At 44.7% G+C, this 16,944-nt stretch overlaps 2 protein-coding genes across 2 annotated transcripts in view; both read right to left on the bottom strand.

Annotated features, from left to right (window-relative positions):
* Adarb2 (adenosine deaminase RNA specific B2 (inactive)) overlaps positions 1–16,944 on the bottom strand; it is a 203,715-nt gene that overhangs the window by 88,495 nt on the left and 98,276 nt on the right. The window lies entirely within an intron of this gene.
* On the bottom strand, positions 11,676–12,691 carry LOC144256849 (prohibitin 1). The gene has a single exon (XM_077802492.1). The coding sequence runs from the start codon at positions 12,634–12,636 to the stop codon at positions 11,818–11,820; it is 819 nt and encodes a 272-aa protein (XP_077658618.1). The 5' UTR covers positions 12,637–12,691; the 3' UTR covers positions 11,676–11,817.

Below are 16,944 nucleotides of genomic sequence, written 5' to 3'. Positions count from 1 at the left end.
GTTTTGCACTTATTGGCTAAATAACAGGGAATGTTCATATTTGTCTTGCAAAACTGCAGCATGACGTCAATGTTCTACTGGCTTCCAACTGGAGGGCCCTCAGCCCTCTTTGTCTCGTTACTCTGCCCCCTAATCTGCTTTCTTTTCCCTGAAAATAGCCTCTGGAGAGAAATGAAATAGATTAAAATGGTGAAATAATTCCAAACAATGCATCTGAGGCGCCAATAAAATCCGGGCAGAGCCAGCCTTGAGCTTTCCTGGGAGTCAGCTGCTCATCTGTGGAGCATGCAGTGGGTTAGAGCCCCTGCTCATGCTAAAATAGCCTCCCCCCTTGTGCTGTTTGGAGCCCTGCCCACCCCTGTTCTGTCTTTTTTTCAATTGCTCATTTACACATCGGATGCCCTCTTGGAGAGAAGTCATCTGGACTTAGTATGGGCCAGAATAGATCGCAAAACGCTATAAGATTAGAAAAAAAAAGTATCTCAAAAAACATGGTGAACATAGTCCATCTCAGCGGGTGATATTTTAAATTTGTTTAATTTAAATACATGACAGGAGGATGGCTCCTTCAGGTGCATTCTGGCGAAGCACGGGGGAAACCTTCAGAGCGAATGGTGCCCGGTGTTAGGAGCCGCCAGGGGAGGGGCCCGGAGGGGGAGGACCCAGGACTGTGTGGGCGGAGCCTGGCGCGTGTCTTGCGGTGGGTGGGTGCCAGACACAGAAAGCACCTCCCAGACCCTCCGTGAGTTACCCATCCTCTTTGTTACACACGGAGAATGTGATGCCCCCCGGGGTGTCTTCCCTGCTCTGCCACCAGCTTCCTCTGAGATGCTGATCTCACCAACACCACTCACAAAGAAGAGCTCTGCCGCTGCAGGGTTAGATGTTACATGAACTTGAACTTGCTTGGTTTCTGTTTGTTTCCAGCTGGCCTGCAAGTGGGGGTAGGGAAGGTGCCCTCTAAATCCTGATGACCTTTCTTTGTGATATCTGCTTTAAGGGGACTGGCAGGTCAGTTTTCCCTGTGCCTCAGTGCTGTGTTGCCGTCTGCAGCGTGTGGCTTTGTCTCTGGCAGGAAAGCTGTGTGGGACAGCCCCCCTCAGGAGTTGCCAGCTCTGGCCAAAGACACCTGGGCTCCTGAGCAGAATTGCGTTTAGAATCTCCTTTAAGAGCCTTTTCTCTACAGTAAAAGAGGAGTTGCGTTTTCTGACCCACATGGTCTTTCAGTTTTCTGGCTTTGTCATATGCACTAATGAATGTCCTTTGGAATAGGGAGGAAGGATGGAGTCCCCTTGCTCTGATGGTTGCTGCCAAGTCTTCCAGGCTCTCTCTTGGCCCTAAAGCTGTCCTGCAAACTCCTCTGTGAAACTGTGCAAAGGGGCACAGGCCTGGAGTCCTCAAACCCTGAGATTCCCCACCACCTCCTGGTTCTGCAGAGGTGATGCTCCTGTCCCTCTCACAAAGCTGAACTCTCAAGGGCTTCTTGGGGTATGTACCTGACTGCGTGAGATAGGAGGGTGGTCTGCATCTGCTTCAGCTGGTGAAAGGGCCTGCTCCTTGTCCCTCTCTGCTGCTAGGCAACTGGGAATTGAGTACAGGCTGCCATAGGGTGTCCTGTTGGCAGATGGACACAGTGGTCTTCTTTACACACCAGGGGTCACATAGCCCAATGACTCATTCATCTCCTGTCAATCTCTTAGTTAGCCCTTGCCTTACTTCAACTGGGAGCAGGCCAGCACCCATCTTTTTCAGGCCTGCCTTCATTTAGGCCCACATTTTGTCTCTTTTAGATGAACTGAGTCCTATCCAAAGGACCCAGGCATGCCCGAGACTGGACCTAGTTCAGGGGTAATTAGTTCAACCTCAAGTTAAGGAATTTTACAGCGGCACAGTGCCAACCAGAGAGGGGAGGCTCTGACCCAGCTGTAGGATTCCAGACTCTCTGAACAGCCTCACAAAGGGGTAGATAATCAGGATGGGTTGCCATGGTAACTGGGTGAGCTCTTGGGACCCATCTTCTAACAGAAATGGATCTGTAGCAGGACATGAACAACACATCCTTCTGGGTTCTGCTCGCATCTCCTTGGCCTCCATCCCCTTTGCTTTCCTCCACCATCAACCACCTCCAGGGCTTCCTTTGCATGACCTTTCTGTGCCCTTCCCACGGAGCAGGTCTGAAATGACCCAGCAACAGAGCCCCCATGCTGACATTGGAGGCCCCGCCCGCATCTGTCACTGACCCGGACTTCCCCTGGCCTTGCGCCTTTCCCTCCAGCCACCTGCAGGCCCAGGGCCTCCGTGTCTTAGTGTGCTCCTTTTCTCCACTCAGAACTGGAGCAGTTTCCTCCATCTCTGCTTCTGGCGCTTTCCTGGCCAGGCCTGCCTAGGCTTGTCCTTTGTAACTTCAGCCAGTCCTGAGCTATTTCCTTCCCAAACCCAATGGCTTTTCTGTACTGTGCTTTAGGAAATGTGGCCAAGTTTAGTTCTCATGTTAATGTACGTAACTGGTCCTGTGTTTTCTAATCTGTTCAAAAGGGAATTCCAAATTAATTAAGCACACCTTGAGGACAAAGAACACTATGTTTTTAACCCCCACAGAACACAGGAACAGAGTAGTAGACACAAATGCGTGTTTGTTGAAGTAGATGTTTAGGGAAATTGACACAAATTACTTTTATGGGATCAATAATCATTGCTGTATTGTGAGGCCTATTTATCCCCCTTATCTAGACAAAAGGCTTTCTTACGAGGTCCACCAAGATTAAGATACTTTCTTCCCAAAATTGTCATATGCAGATATTACTTTTCCCCAGATATATTAGTTAGGTGTCTTGTTCACACCATATCGTGTCAAGAATAATAAGTGTCTTGAATCCATCTCAAGATCTGTCACAAGGAAATCGTGCTATGTCCTGTATCCACTCCACAGTTCACAACGAAGTGTTGGCTGGTGGTATGGTGTTTTCTAGAAGATCACTCAGGTCTCAGTCTGAGGTTCCACAGCAATTGCTCATTGCCAAGAATGTCTATAACCTGAGGGCTGCACAATAAGTCACCCAGAGACTAAGGGTCCAGTGGCCAGTTGTCACCTATTCTCCAAAGGAGAATTATGGGAAGACTGCTGATATCGGAACCCACTGATGCCTGTCTTCCATAGGTTGGGAGGAAAAAACCTTATGTTGCTAAGATACCCAACATTCTACTCTGAAACCCTTTCAGAAAAGTGCATGTCAGAGAGAGAGAGAGAGAGAGAGAGAGAGAGAGAGAGAGAGAGAGAGAAGAGAGAGAGAGAGAGAGAGAGAATATGAAAGATTGAAAGATTTTCAAGCAGTTTTACTTTTATGTGGTCTGTTTCACCCCTTTCCTTCTCTTTCTTCTTATGTGTTTAAAAATCTTTTAATAGGTTTTAGCAAGCAAATCTCTGCCTTTGTTGTGAGCATCTCAAAAAAAAATTTTTTTTTTTTTGCATTTTTAAGGGCACTCCTTGGAAATGCCAGACAAACTATTATACCAGTGGAGGTCTGTCCAGTTTCTGATAAAACCAAAACTAATTTATTTTTTGTTTATACTCTGCTACCTTTGACAAAGCTTCTCTGGAGATGTGTATCTTCATTCTCAACTCCTTTTGTTTGTCATTTTTTTTTTTTGGCTTTGTTTTGCAACTGACAAGGGGAAAAAATATCTGACACCAACCTTGGAAGATGGTAATGCATTCAAGACTTTTTTCCCTCTCAGATGTGATAAAAATCTTGCCTAAAACCATGTCCAACCTTTTCAGCAGAAAGTCCAGATGGCTTTGCAGCCTGTATAACAGACTTTACTCACTGATGCTTCTCAGAGTGTCAGCAGGGCAATGTCTTTCTCGCAACATAAATGCAAAACAAAAGACAGCATCTGCGGTTTGGGAAGGGTTGGGGGCATGGAGGAGGTGGATGCCTGTGTTGTCTGGGAAAAGGTGCAAACAAAGAAAAACCCAGAGCTGGCTTGGAAGGAAACCTGCCCGAAGTGAGCATTCTACGGAGTGGTTGGTGGGAGGTGCAAAGGGGACAAAAATAGATCATCCGAGATAAGAGAGAATTTAACTTTTCTACTATTGAAGATGAACTATGGCCAAGATAATGGGTGTTTGCCATATCCCTCCATCAGAATGTTTTTGCAGTTCTATTATGAGAGATTCCATTTCTAATGTCAACTGGAGGCTGGTGTGTGGAAATTTATCATCAGGAGAGTGTGTAAGAATAGAAACCCTGGAAAAATTGAGATGGCAATAGGACCTGGCAGAAGTGACATCATTTGTCACTTATTCTTATTTGTTATCAGAATGACTAATAATTCCTTATTTCTGCTGCTCACAGCAGCACATTCCAGTAGAATGAGATCATTTGCAAATAGAGCGGATGGGTCCTTTGGCTTATCTGGAGAAGGAAGTATTAACACACTGACATTCTATTTTACAGCTGGGGAAACTGAGACTCCAAGAAGACGGCAACCTCTTCAAGCTATGTCCTATTAATGACCAGGAAGATAGTTTTACTGATGTTTCTTTTCTCCTCTAGGTGATTTACTCAGCTTCCTCCTGAAGTAATGGCGCCAACCCCATCATGGGATGGTAGCCATTGGGTTATGCTTTCTTGCTTTCCTTTTCTCTCACTTCCAACTTCAAAGTTTTATTGAGTTCATTATCACATCTTTGATGGAATTCCAACTAACTCCTACCCTTCACTGAGTTAAGACACACCTCCATTCTGAAGCCATCCCCAGGCAGCCGTCCCCAACTCTAACAACCATGTGTACCCACAGCATAAGGTAATGACTCTCAGCCCTGGCTGCATTTTATATTCTCCTGGGGAGATTTACAAACATTCCAGCACCAAGACCCCAGCCTAGACCAATGATCACTGAATGCCTGGGGATGAGGCTGGGGACCTTTGTTTTTAAACACTGATTTCAATGTGTAGCCCGAGTGGAGAATTGCTGGCAAGGAGGTAATGAGCTGGCCTTTTTTTTGGAGTAGCTTACAGTCTTTCTAGTGGGAACAGTTTGGAGGTCTCCATTGTGTGTGTTCATCTCATTTTAGCCACTTATGCTTCAACACCTCTGGAAGGCCAAGACAGTATCTTTCTGTTTGGGATCTTGCCATAATGCTTAGCACAGAGCTTGACACAGTGACATTTGTAAATGTTGACTGGCTGGTGGACAGGGGGCTGGGAGCATGAGTGTGACATGGGAGTGAGAAAAATCAGGAACGAAAAAACAAGAAATGACCTTCAAGGTGCTATGAAATGTTGAAAAAGGCGAGACAATTTGACATAGGAAGCTACGTGGGGAGTATCTGCATTTGTCCGGAGCAGGATGTGTTGACTTGAATTGATGTGCACTTCTGGCCTCGTAGGCCATGTAGGTAATGTTCAGATAGACCATCAAAGTTTCATTAAAAAAATGATTGGGACAATATCCCCAATATTTATATAATGAAATTTGGGAGAAGGAAAAGCAGAGTGAACAGGGAGGATGGAGTGACTATAAGCAGAGGCTTCACTGGCAGCAGAAGCCTGGGACACGGAGCCATTGGGGTCTTTGTTTTCCATGTGAGTACACTGATGGGTTGTTTCTGTCTCTAGCATCTTGGTTTATTTAAGATCAGAAATATCTGAGTATGTAAAGAGGGATTCATTAAATATTTTTGATTTTTTGAATTATCTGTCTGATATATTAAATAAGGTTCAATGGTTTTATTTATTATTTAAGAATATTATCACCAGAGAAATAATCTTCTAGTGCCACCTAATATTGGAGAACTGGAGTTTCTTTAAAACTTAATTACAGAGCTTAGTAGTAAAACATATGTGTGTGTGTGTGTGTGTGTGTGTGTGTGTGTGTGTGTGTATGTGATGTATCAGTAAGTACGTGCTGTGGAACAAACCATCCCAAACTCAATGGTTTAATCAATGAGTATTTATAAGTTACTTAGGAGTCTTGACATTTGGTTGGGTTTGGACTGGCACAGGCTGGCCTCTGAAGGCTGGCAACTGTGGTTCAGGGTCAGATTTTCTCCTTTTACATTGTATCCCTCTTGGATTGGCAACTTCTTGAAACATGTTCTTATTATGGTGATGTGCAGGAGTCTTAGTTCAGATTCTCAAATGAATTTCTATTTTTCCTCCATCTCCCTTAGGACAGTGTCTGTCAGTAACTCTCTTTTCTTACTTTGTTCCCTCAAATATTTTTGTTTGTGTCTTTTTTGTCTTTGTTTCCTTCAATACAAAATACCTACATAAACAAACAACAATGAACAAAGCATACTGGGCTGAGTGGTGTCACCCCAAATTTAAGTCCATCTGGAACCTCAAAATGTGACCTCATTTGGAAATACAGGGGCTCCCTCTTATTTATGCTTTAGTTTTCCATGGTTTAAGTAACCTACGGTCAATCTGGTCCAAAAACATTAAACAGAAAATTTCAGACATAAATAATTCTTAAGTGTAAAGAAACTTATTATGCATAATGTTATAATTGTTCCATTGTATTGGTTCTTGTGGTTGATTGTGGTTATCTATTTCTGTGTCTATTTGTAAATTAGATAACATATGTTAGGAAAAACATGACATATGTGGGTTTGGTAGCGTATGTGGTTTAGAACATCAAGTGGGGGTGTTGGAATGCATTCCCTGTCCATAGGCAGGGACTTCTCTAGGACCCTATAGGGTCTTTGCAGCTGTAAATAATAAAGGATCTAGAAACAAAACCACCTGGGTTCACAGTGAGTCCTAAATCCAGTGACTGGTGGCTTTGTGACAGCAAGGGGAGGGAGGCTTGGGAACTGTTTTACAAAAGAGCCAACTGGCCTCTGTGACTGGCACCTGGGTTGTTCGTTTCTTTAGTGCAGGTCTAGAACTCTTAGAGCCAGACTCAGATTTCGGGCACCCAATTATTTAAAAATTAGCTCAAACAAGCAGATTTTTAGCTATTCAGTGCATTCCTGTGTACATACCTGGTGACAACTTACCATACAGTTGTCATCCATTGATAAGATGTAGCCTTGTAGTTATAAGGCCTCCAGCTGCTGGGTCCCTTTGGAACTCTCTGACCCAGACACTGTCCACCAGCCTAAACAGTGAGCCCTCCCTCTGAGTCCCCTCTCCCCGGGAGTTCCCTTGACCTCCTTGCTGTAAGTTTCTCAGAACAATCTCAGCCATGAGGGACATCCCTTGCAGGCAAACCCGCCAAAGTTGTTACCCAAATTCTGCCTGTGCATGCTACTGCCATCTGGTGGCCATATCTGTTTCCTATAAGAGTCTGTCACCCCAGGACCATTCTGGATACTGACACACCCTGGAGGACACCATGTGATATCAAAGGGAGTGAGGGGAGAGATGCAGTCACAAGCCAAGGACAGAAAGGACTGTCAGCCACCCAAGGAGCCAGAAAGAGTCCTGGAACAGATCCTCCATCTGAACTTTCAGAAGACACCAACCCCACTGCAACTTCCATTTTAGTTTTGGCCTCCAAAACTGAGAGATAATAAGTTTCTTAAATTTGTTTAAAACCATCCAGTTGTGGTGCATTTATATCCCTCTTATCCTCAAGGGATATGTCCTGGGACTCCCAGTCAATGCCAGAAACCATGGATAATACCAAACTCTATGTGTGTCATCCTTTTCCTAAAGATACAGTATCTGTGATAGAGCTCTATTTATAAATTAGCCCCAGTAAGAGATTAACAACAATAATAAGTAATAAAATACAACAACTATAATAATATACTTTGGTAAAAGTTATTTAAACTTATAAATTATTTCAGAAAGTTTCCTTTTAATATATTTGGACTGTTACGGTACACAGGTAACCAACACTCCGGACTGTGAAATCAATTGAGTTGGGAGGACTCCCGTGACCCACTGTGGCCACCCAGGAAACCAGCACACAAATACCCACTTCCTCTCAGCCACACCAACCCTGGGCTTGCTTCCAGAGTTGAGAGGCTGGTGGGTGCCTGTTTCACTACATTCTAGAAATGCAAATAGACCCCTTGCTGTTGGTCCTCCCAAACACTCTTTCCTGGGCCATCTTCCTCTGGGAGACTGACTTCTCTCCCATTTGAGATTGCAGAAAATGGAACAGTCAGTTGGTTATGTGCCAACCAACAATTTGATCTGCGTATAGGTGAAAATCTGGCTAAAAGTCTGTACATGATTTCCCAGGGGACGGTGAGACTTTATCTTGCAGACCTCACTGGAGAGCTGAGCTCCCCACACCAGACTTGTGCAGGTAGGGCTGCAGTTAGTAGGATTCTGTGCCTGTTCACTCCTCCATGTCTCCTCCTCCTCCTCCTCCTTCTGGCCTCTCAGGCCCTGGAAGGGGAAGGAGCCTTTTGTTTGGGATTTCTCCACAGTGAAAGGATTCCAGTCACCTGGCCCTCTTTGCCTCTTCCTAACACTGTGTCACTAAATGAGTAAAGGCTTCCTTGTCACTCTGAATCTGGCTATTGTCCTAATTGGCTACCTTGACACCTGGCAATTCAGTGACACATTTCAATGACCACTCAGGGTGGGCCTTGGCAACAGGGACCGGAACACCTGCCCATTTCCTTCAGTCTCGATGACTGTGTTTTTCTCACCCTATAGGGATGAGTGGTACATGTTGTGCTTGAATTTTACATTCTTTGCCTCCCACAGGTCTAAAGAAGATTCTTCCTATTTTGAGTGCTTTGGGGAATATTTTTTTTTCTCAGAAGAACTGTTACGGTAGCGTCTTCTCTTGTCTCTCTGCTTCTTGTCTTTCTTATATCCAAACCCTCTTAGCTTTGCCAATAGATCAACTGTTCTCAAATGTAGGCAAAATATCACACGCAGATCAAATCCATCAGAGGACTGCGGGTGCCAGTCGATGGCTCTCCACACTCTCCTCCCATCCCTGCATCCGCCTCTCACAACACCTCCTCCTCCTTGGGGTCTGTACCTAGAGGTGGTCCTGCCATCCACAGACGACTTCGCCCCACCCCACACCCAAGACCCTGCTCTTTCGGGTGCCCTGTTCCTCTGCTCACATCAGCTCAGCTCACACCTCCCTGAGGGACCAGCTTAGGCAGATGCCACCTCCTCTGCTAATTAATTTTCCCTCCTGTGCTCTCCTGCAATTTTCCAAACAAACTTTCTTAGGTTGCCTCCCACTCCACCCCGTGTTACAATTTGTTTCTTCATTAGTGTTTACTGAGTATTATTCAGAAGAAGATTCTAGGTGCCTCCCCAGCACAATATTGTTTCCTTTATTTCTAAATTCCCAGGGCCTTAAGAAGTGCTCCGTAGATGTTGACTGAAACAGGAGTGGCTGTGGTCGCCTCCTTCATCTATTCCCTCTGTGGCTTTGGATGATAATTGACCCTTTTTTTGAGGCGTTTTTCCTCACACATAAAATGCATGTGATAACACCTGCTCTTACCTTGTGTAGTTACTGTACCCAAAGAGGCCATGTATAGGCACTGTGTTGGGAGGAGCTGAGCTGTCCACACATGCAAAAGTGTGTCATTGCTGCGGTTAGGTTTCTGCTGTTCTAATGAGACCGGTGTGCACAGAGCTGATCTGCTTTGAGCGTGCCTCTGTCCACCGTTTCCAGACCAGTGTGTCACTCTTGTTTAAAGACCACCTATTCTGAGTCATATTGCTCAAATACCAGAAAATGTCAGTACTTTTACAAAGCCCACCGCTTGTGGTAAAGCAGCCAGGACCTGTGCCAGGCTTCCCAGTTGCCTTGGTTACGGTACTGATTACATTACGGCACAGTGGTTTAACAGGTTGATAGATTTATAGTTACGGTGTGTACTGATTTTAAAGATAACAAGATGAAAGACCTGAGTTATTTATTTAATTGCATTTAAAACCCAATATTGAAGCAATTTAGCTTTTGAATGCTCACAGGCCTGAGAAAAATTAAGTGGTCTAACAAAAGTTACCAACTCTGGCTGCCACCAACAGAGGGTGACAGTTGTCTTCCACATGGGATAAGTTAGAATTGAACAGATGAATTTTAAAACCTAAACTGTTGGTAAGTGGAAGACCTTATATATGTTATTAAACACAAACCTATAAGACTATAGAAAACCAGAGCCCAACATAAAATCATCCAGAAAACCAACCTTACACAATCTTGATGCTCCTTTTTCCCCTTCTCTCTCCCTCCCTCCCCTCTCTCTTTCCCTCCCTTTTTCCTTCCTCAAGGATCATTAGTTAGGCTGATTAAATACTAGGGTGATTAATTAGAATCTAGAATGAATATCAGGCAACGCTAGGAAATCATTATAAAATTCCTTGTGGCTTATTTCCTGTCATTGAATTTTATACAGACTGCCCTAGTATAATCCTATCAGATATCTAATTTTTAAAATAGACTATATATTTTAGAGTAGTTTTAGGTTCACCCCAAGCTTGGGTGGAAAATAGAGAGACTTCCATATACCCCTGCACCCCAAATGCATAGCACCCCCTTTTATCAGCACACTGGGCCAGTTGGTGCATTTGCTGCAGTCAGTGAACCCACTTTTACACATCATCTACACCTGGAGTCCATGGTTTACACTAGAGTTCATTCTTGGTGTTGTGCAGCTGATGGGTTTGGACAAATGTATAATGACATGTCTGCACTATTACAGCATCCTACAGAAGAGCTTCACTTCCCTAAAGACACTCAGTTTCCCACCTGCTTCTCCCTCCCCTTAACCTCTTGCAACCACCAATCTTTCTGTCATCTATACTTCTGCCTTTTGTAGACCGTGTGCCCCTGGCATCGTCCCCGGGCTGCCTTTTCATTTAGTAATATGTATTTCAGTTTCCTCCAGGTCTTTCATGGATTGATAGCTGATGTATTTATAGCACTGAATCATATTCATTGTCTAAATGTACCATAGTTTATTTATCCCTTCACCTGTTAAAGGGCATCTTGTTTCCAAAATCTAGCAATTAGAAATAAAGTTGCTATAATCACTTGCCTGCAGGTTTTTGTGTGGCCATACATTTTCAACTCCTTTGAGTAAACATGAAGGACTGTGGTTGCTGAATAATATGGTGAGAATGTGTTTAATTTTGTAAGACACTGCCAATTTCCTGGTGACACAGAGGCTGTGTCACTTTACATTTCCTTCAGCAATGAACGAGAGTTCCTGTTGTTCCGCATCCTCGCCAGCATTTAGTGCCCTCCGTGTCCTGGATTTGGGGCATTCTAATAGATATGTAGTGGTATCTCATTGCTGTTTTAATTGCTGTCCAGGTAACTAATTTCTCATCATATAATTCAGTTTTGTGGGTGATTAACAGCATGGGGAACTCTTATTTGTCTACATCTTTAAATTGGTGCATTATAGCTATACATAATGGTGGGATTTGTTGTTACGTATTCGTACGAGCACACAATATAACAACATTATTTGGCCAATATCACCCCTAGCACTTCTCCCTTCCCTCCCCAGCATGGGGAACTCTTGAAATATAGATTGTTATTCCTATTTTTCTCTTGAAAGTTCAAGATGGATAGAAAGCATGGAATGCACATTTTTTCTTAGCATCTTGTTTTCTTAGCTGCCTAAGAGTTCTAGGACATATAGAAAGTATTTTTTTGTAAGTTGCTTTTGGCAAGTGTCAAATTCCATCATACCCATGAAGGATTTCTTTTTTTTTTTTTTTGAAGTGATTTTACTTTTTATTTCCTTCACTTTTTAAGCCAATCATGAAATTTCACAGTGATTTCTGGGGTGGGGGCAGAAGAAAGATGGTATTCAGAATCGGGGCTGTGGCCCAAGTGGCCTGAGGAGGTGCGGACAGGGCACCCTCACTGGGGCAGTTGGAGGAGCACGGACTGCCCTGCTGGCAGGTAAGTGACGTTCCGAGTGCGTGAGAGCTGGTATGCTATGTCCTCGGCGGCTTCCAGCTTGCGCAGCTCAATCAGGCCATCACCTGCAGTGGCCAGTGAGTTGGCAATCAGCTCGGCTGCCTTGGAGTCACCCTCAGCAGAGATGATGGCAGCTTTCTTTTGCTGTTCAGCCTTTTCCACCACAAATCTGGCCCTCTCTGCTTCCTGCTGAGCCACCTGTTTGGCTTCCACCGCTTCTGTGAACTCCTTCCCAAAGGTCAGATGTGTCAAGGACACGTCATCCAGGATGAGCCCAAAGGTTGCTGCTCGCTCTGTAAGGTCATCGCTCACCTGCCTGGAGACCAGCTCTCTCTGGGTGATCAGTTCGCCAGCATCAAAGCGAGCCACCACTGACTTGAGGATCTCTGTAGTGATGGACGGCAGCACTCGTTCATCATAGTCCTCTCCAATGCTAGTGAAGATTCGAGGAAGCTGACTAGCAACAGGTCGGAAAAGGATGCGCAGTGTGATGTTGACATTCTGCAAATCTTTGCTTCCAGTGATGACTGGCACATTACGTGGTCGAGAGCGGCAATCAAAGATAATAGGTTTCTGAACCCAAGGTATGAGAAAGTGAGTTCCTTCCCCTACCACAATGTCCTGTACACCACGGAATCGGTCAAAGATGACAGCTCTGTGCCCAGCATCCACATTATATAAGGCAGAGTTCACCACGCCTCCTGCAACGGCTAAGGCCAGGCCAAACTTGCCAATGGATTCAAACACTTTGGCAGCCATGTTTCCTTCTGCTGGACCCACTCACACCTGCTTACACTATGACCTCCACATGAATTCCCCCCCCCATGAAGGATTTCTGATGGGGGACCGGGGGAAGCAGAGAGGCAATAATTTTTCTATAAAATTTGGTTGTTTAGTGGATATTTATACTGAAGTCTGTCTACCTCCCCACAGTAAGTTCTACGGGCATTTTAGCCATAGAACTTGGAGAAGGGTTTCTGTTTTGGGATGTTTCTGAGGTTGCCTCTGGTATTCCATACCCCAAGGGTGATCAAGAGATGTTGACTGTCATCCTGGAGGTCCTGAGCCTTGCACTTTGTTAAGAAAAATGTGTATCATTGCTGGCTGATGTGAAGTTGTTTTTTAGGGGAACCCTGACTATTAAATCTCAGTTTTGCTCAGTGCTTATAGACCCTCATTCTCACTGCAGGTTCATTTTGGGCATCATGAAAACAACTTTTTTTTTTTCTTGGCTGGGTATGGGCTCACCATGCTCCTTGGGATGTACAAGGCACATCTAGAGGACTTGCAAGAATTGCAAGACTTGTGACTGGTCATGGTGGGATTTGGTGGTGAAATTAGCTGCCATCAGTAGCAATGTTTTCGTCTTAAATTTTGAAGAGTTTTGTGAAATATACCAGAAGCAATGGCTGTTCTTCCATTAAACAATAGGGATCTTAGTAAAATTACTCATGATCATTTCTTTCCCTGGCATAACCATCTGTGCTTAGGATTGGGCAAGGCAGCTGGAATGGGCTAGACCATGGTCTACAGAGCTCAGTCTCAGACTGGCTGAGCTGGAGAAGAGAACCCAGAGTTTGGGGGCAGGAAGGAGGCTTTCATCCCAATGGGTCTGCCTCCCTTCCAAACCTCTCAGCCACGTTTTTCTTGCTGCTCTTCTCAGGGCCCTTCAGACTGGATTCACATCTTTCTCCAATTGTCCTTTGGTTTCTGGCTTCTTCAGACAGGGGACGTCTGCTGCTGATCTAGCTTTGCAAGCCTCCTTCTACCTGAACTTTCCAGAATCAGTTCTTTCTGTCCTCTGGATTCCAGTTTAAATTCAACCCTCTTGCTTCTGTTCTTTCTGTAACACTGTGTTCCCTCCATTAGTTCTTATCTTTTAGTCTCCACTTCAACCTGGTCCTCGGTCCTTGACTTCACCAGTCTCTACAATTTCTTGCTGCTTTATTTGTTCACTTGTTAATTCAGCAATGTTTAATGGGGGCCTGTTTTGGACCATGCACTATGCAAAGTCTAATTGTCATGCTGGGCAAGGGATTTGAGGATGCTTACATTTGCACAGTGGGATGGTTTCTGATTCCCACACTACCTGGTGATGAGAAACTCTCCCAGATGCTGACATTTCCCGTTCTAGATAAGCAGCCTCAAATGGCGTGTTGTCTGTGAGGAGACCAAACGCTCCTGATGAACTATGGCGATATTGGGATCAGCAGAAAAAAACTTCTTATTTTTTTCTGTGTGCATGTGTGGGAGAAGAGACAGAAAAGAGAAGAAGTGGTCTAAAGTTGCTCTCCAAACTCTATGGGTCATAGAAGGACCTGCAGTAAATTAATGTATTAATTGCCTGTGAAGATATTTACAAAGAGCCCATTCTGCCAGACCTTGTCCCAGGCATGAGGGATGTTATTGTGCCAGTTCAGTGCTTCTGAGTGTGTAGCCCCTCAATTAGGACAGAGGAATGCTGGGCAGGGAAGGATGAGAAGCAGGAAGGAAGGGCAACTGGGGCTGACTATTCAGGGTGCCGGATCCTCAGTGCCACTTCCCCTCTTCACCTTGACTCTTCCTTTATGGTAGATGTGGCACAGGGCAAGAGGAGACAGGGTTGTAAAGACAACAAATAGTTTTCAGTATCTTGGGTCAAAAAAAAATTAAAGCTAAAGTTTGAACTTATTTAGAATCAAGTTAAGCTATATGACTGTGACAATACCTACAAGAACAGAAATTTCATATTTTCCAATGTAATCGCTAAAATGAGTGCTTTGGAATAAATAAGCATTCCAGAGAGTCAGATGATGACTATAATGGCTATCAACAATCTAGATGTGGATATTGGCAATATCCACAATAATTCAAGAGTAAGGCAGTAGTGAAACTGTAAAAAGAATAATAATTGTGAGGGCTAATAAGGAGATCTGGATTTAAATTCAAGCACTGCCTTTATGTGATTTCAAACAAATAATACAGCCCACCCAAGTCCCACCTCTGGGAAGAGACAGCGAGAGCTCTTGAAGCAGGGATCCCCGTGGTCTACTAGGCACAGCCATGGAGCAGGCTTCCTGTCCTGTCCACTCTCTGCAAATACACCGCACACTAGGTGTCTGTGTCACAGCTGGCAGCGATACCTATGTTTTTGGTACTGGTTTTGATTAGGCTTTTCGGTGGGTGTCATCCAGACCTGAGGCAGCAGTAGCAGGGCATGGGGCTGTGTTTGTTCAAGGAGTCTCCTGACCTGGGGACAAGGGGTGCTGTGGATTTGCAGGGATGCTGTGTGTTAGACACTCTCTGAAAGAATGCAATAGAGACTTAGCAAGTTCTTGAAAATGAAAACAAAATGATGTTAAAGGTTTTACTTTTTAATAATAGATTTTCACATGTCTGAATGAATACCTTCAATGGTCAGTGTCTACCTGGCACTCAGTGAAGACTGAAGTGGCTTGGGTCATGTTACGGTGTAGATACGAGGAGTCCTCCGAAAGCTCATGTGTGTGACAATGCAAGAAATTTCAGAGGTGAACTGATTGGGTTATAAGAGCTTTAGCCTAATCAGTGCATTAATCTACTTGAATGGATTCACTGGGTGGTGACTGTAGGCAGACAGGGTATGGCTGAAGGAGGTGAGTCGCTGAGATTTGTATTTTGTCCCTGTTTTCTGTCCTTCCTAATTGTCACTTCCCAAGCTGCTTTCCTCTGCCACACCCTACTGCCCTGGTGTTCTGCTTTATCTCCAGAGCAACAGAATTGCCATCTATGGACTGACCCTCTGAAACTGTGAGCACCAAATAAACTTTTCCTCCTCTAAAATTGTTCTTGTCAGGTATTTTGGTCACAGTGATAGAAAAGCGGACTAAAACAGGACACCTGTCCACAGAGACTAGCCATGACACAGATAAAGACCTTGAATGAGAAAAGAACCCATGAAGTTACCTCCATCCATCTTCTTCCCTGAGCTGGCTCTTCCCTCTGACAGCCCTGGGTCCCACCTCCCAAACCCTCAGCATGGCGACTGGGGAGCCTTTCCTGAACAAGGCGCTCACACTAGGATCTCTGCCCTGAGATGATGGAAGCGTAGTTAAATGCAGCTCTTTCTGGAACCAACGGGCTGGATCTTAAGCCTTCCTGAGAATTTAAGTGTAATTTAAGAAACTGGAAGAAATTATTGAGTCTGTGTCCTAATCCCCTGAGAGTTTCTGTGCTTGCTCCAGTGAACAGCTTTAATCCTCCTCAGTACCTGTGACCTCTGGATGAGATTCTTAATTACCAGAATCTAATTTCCCCTTCATGGGCATGACCTGAGTAGCACCTGTCACTCAGATAAACTCATGTGAAAATAAAGTATTAAAATCAATAATTCTTCTTCGAGGTGAAATGAAACAGAAAAATAACTTTCCTGCTTGTCTGTTCCTCAACTCCCAGGCAGCTGGTTTTCGCCGATGCTCTCATCTCTGGCTTGTGCCTTGCACTGACTCTGAAGCTGTGGAAACCTGGGGCAGCATGAAGGCAGGCTGGCAGCTCCTGTCAGGATGTGCAGGTTGCATTTTGTTTTCTGTACTTTATGGGAAAAAGGCAGCACCATTGGCTTTTCTCAGAGGCCACCAATCCCCAGGAGATACCTGTGGCCACTTATAACTTTGGGCTAGGGAAAGCACCTGGAGAGTTGCCAGGTTGGCCTGAGGCCCAGTTACGGGGCTATGATCGGAATGCCATCTTCCCTCAAACAGATTTCAAGGCTCACCTAAGTCTGGTGTCTTTTGAACATCTCCCTCTCTCCCGGTGATCACGAGAGAGCTAAGTTCATCGTCGATTGCTTATTATTTTATGCTGGCACCATGGTAAGCATTATATATATATATCCTCTCATATAATTGTCACAATAAGCTTTCAAGGTGGGCACTGCTGTTTTTCTCATTGGCAGAGGATGAGAATGCACAGAAGATGAAGAACTCACTGAGAGTCACGAGGCTTATGGTAGCAACCAGGGTTCAAAACCGAGGCAGTTAACTCTGGGATCATTCCTCCAATTCTTCCAAGGATGTTTGATGAGGGCTTCGTGAGTGCTAGGCATTGGGC

The sequence above is a fragment of the Urocitellus parryii genome, chromosome 9 (genome assembly GCF_045843805.1).
Source record: "Urocitellus parryii isolate mUroPar1 chromosome 9, mUroPar1.hap1, whole genome shotgun sequence".
NCBI lineage: Eukaryota > Metazoa > Chordata > Mammalia > Rodentia > Sciuridae > Urocitellus > Urocitellus parryii.
This window is presented reverse-complemented; position numbering and strand designations above follow the sequence as displayed.

Coding starts and splice junctions, on each gene's coding strand:
- LOC144256849 (XM_077802492.1), bottom strand. CDS start 12,636: ATGGCTGCCAAAGTGTTTGAATCCATTGGCAAGTTTGGCCTGGCCTTA.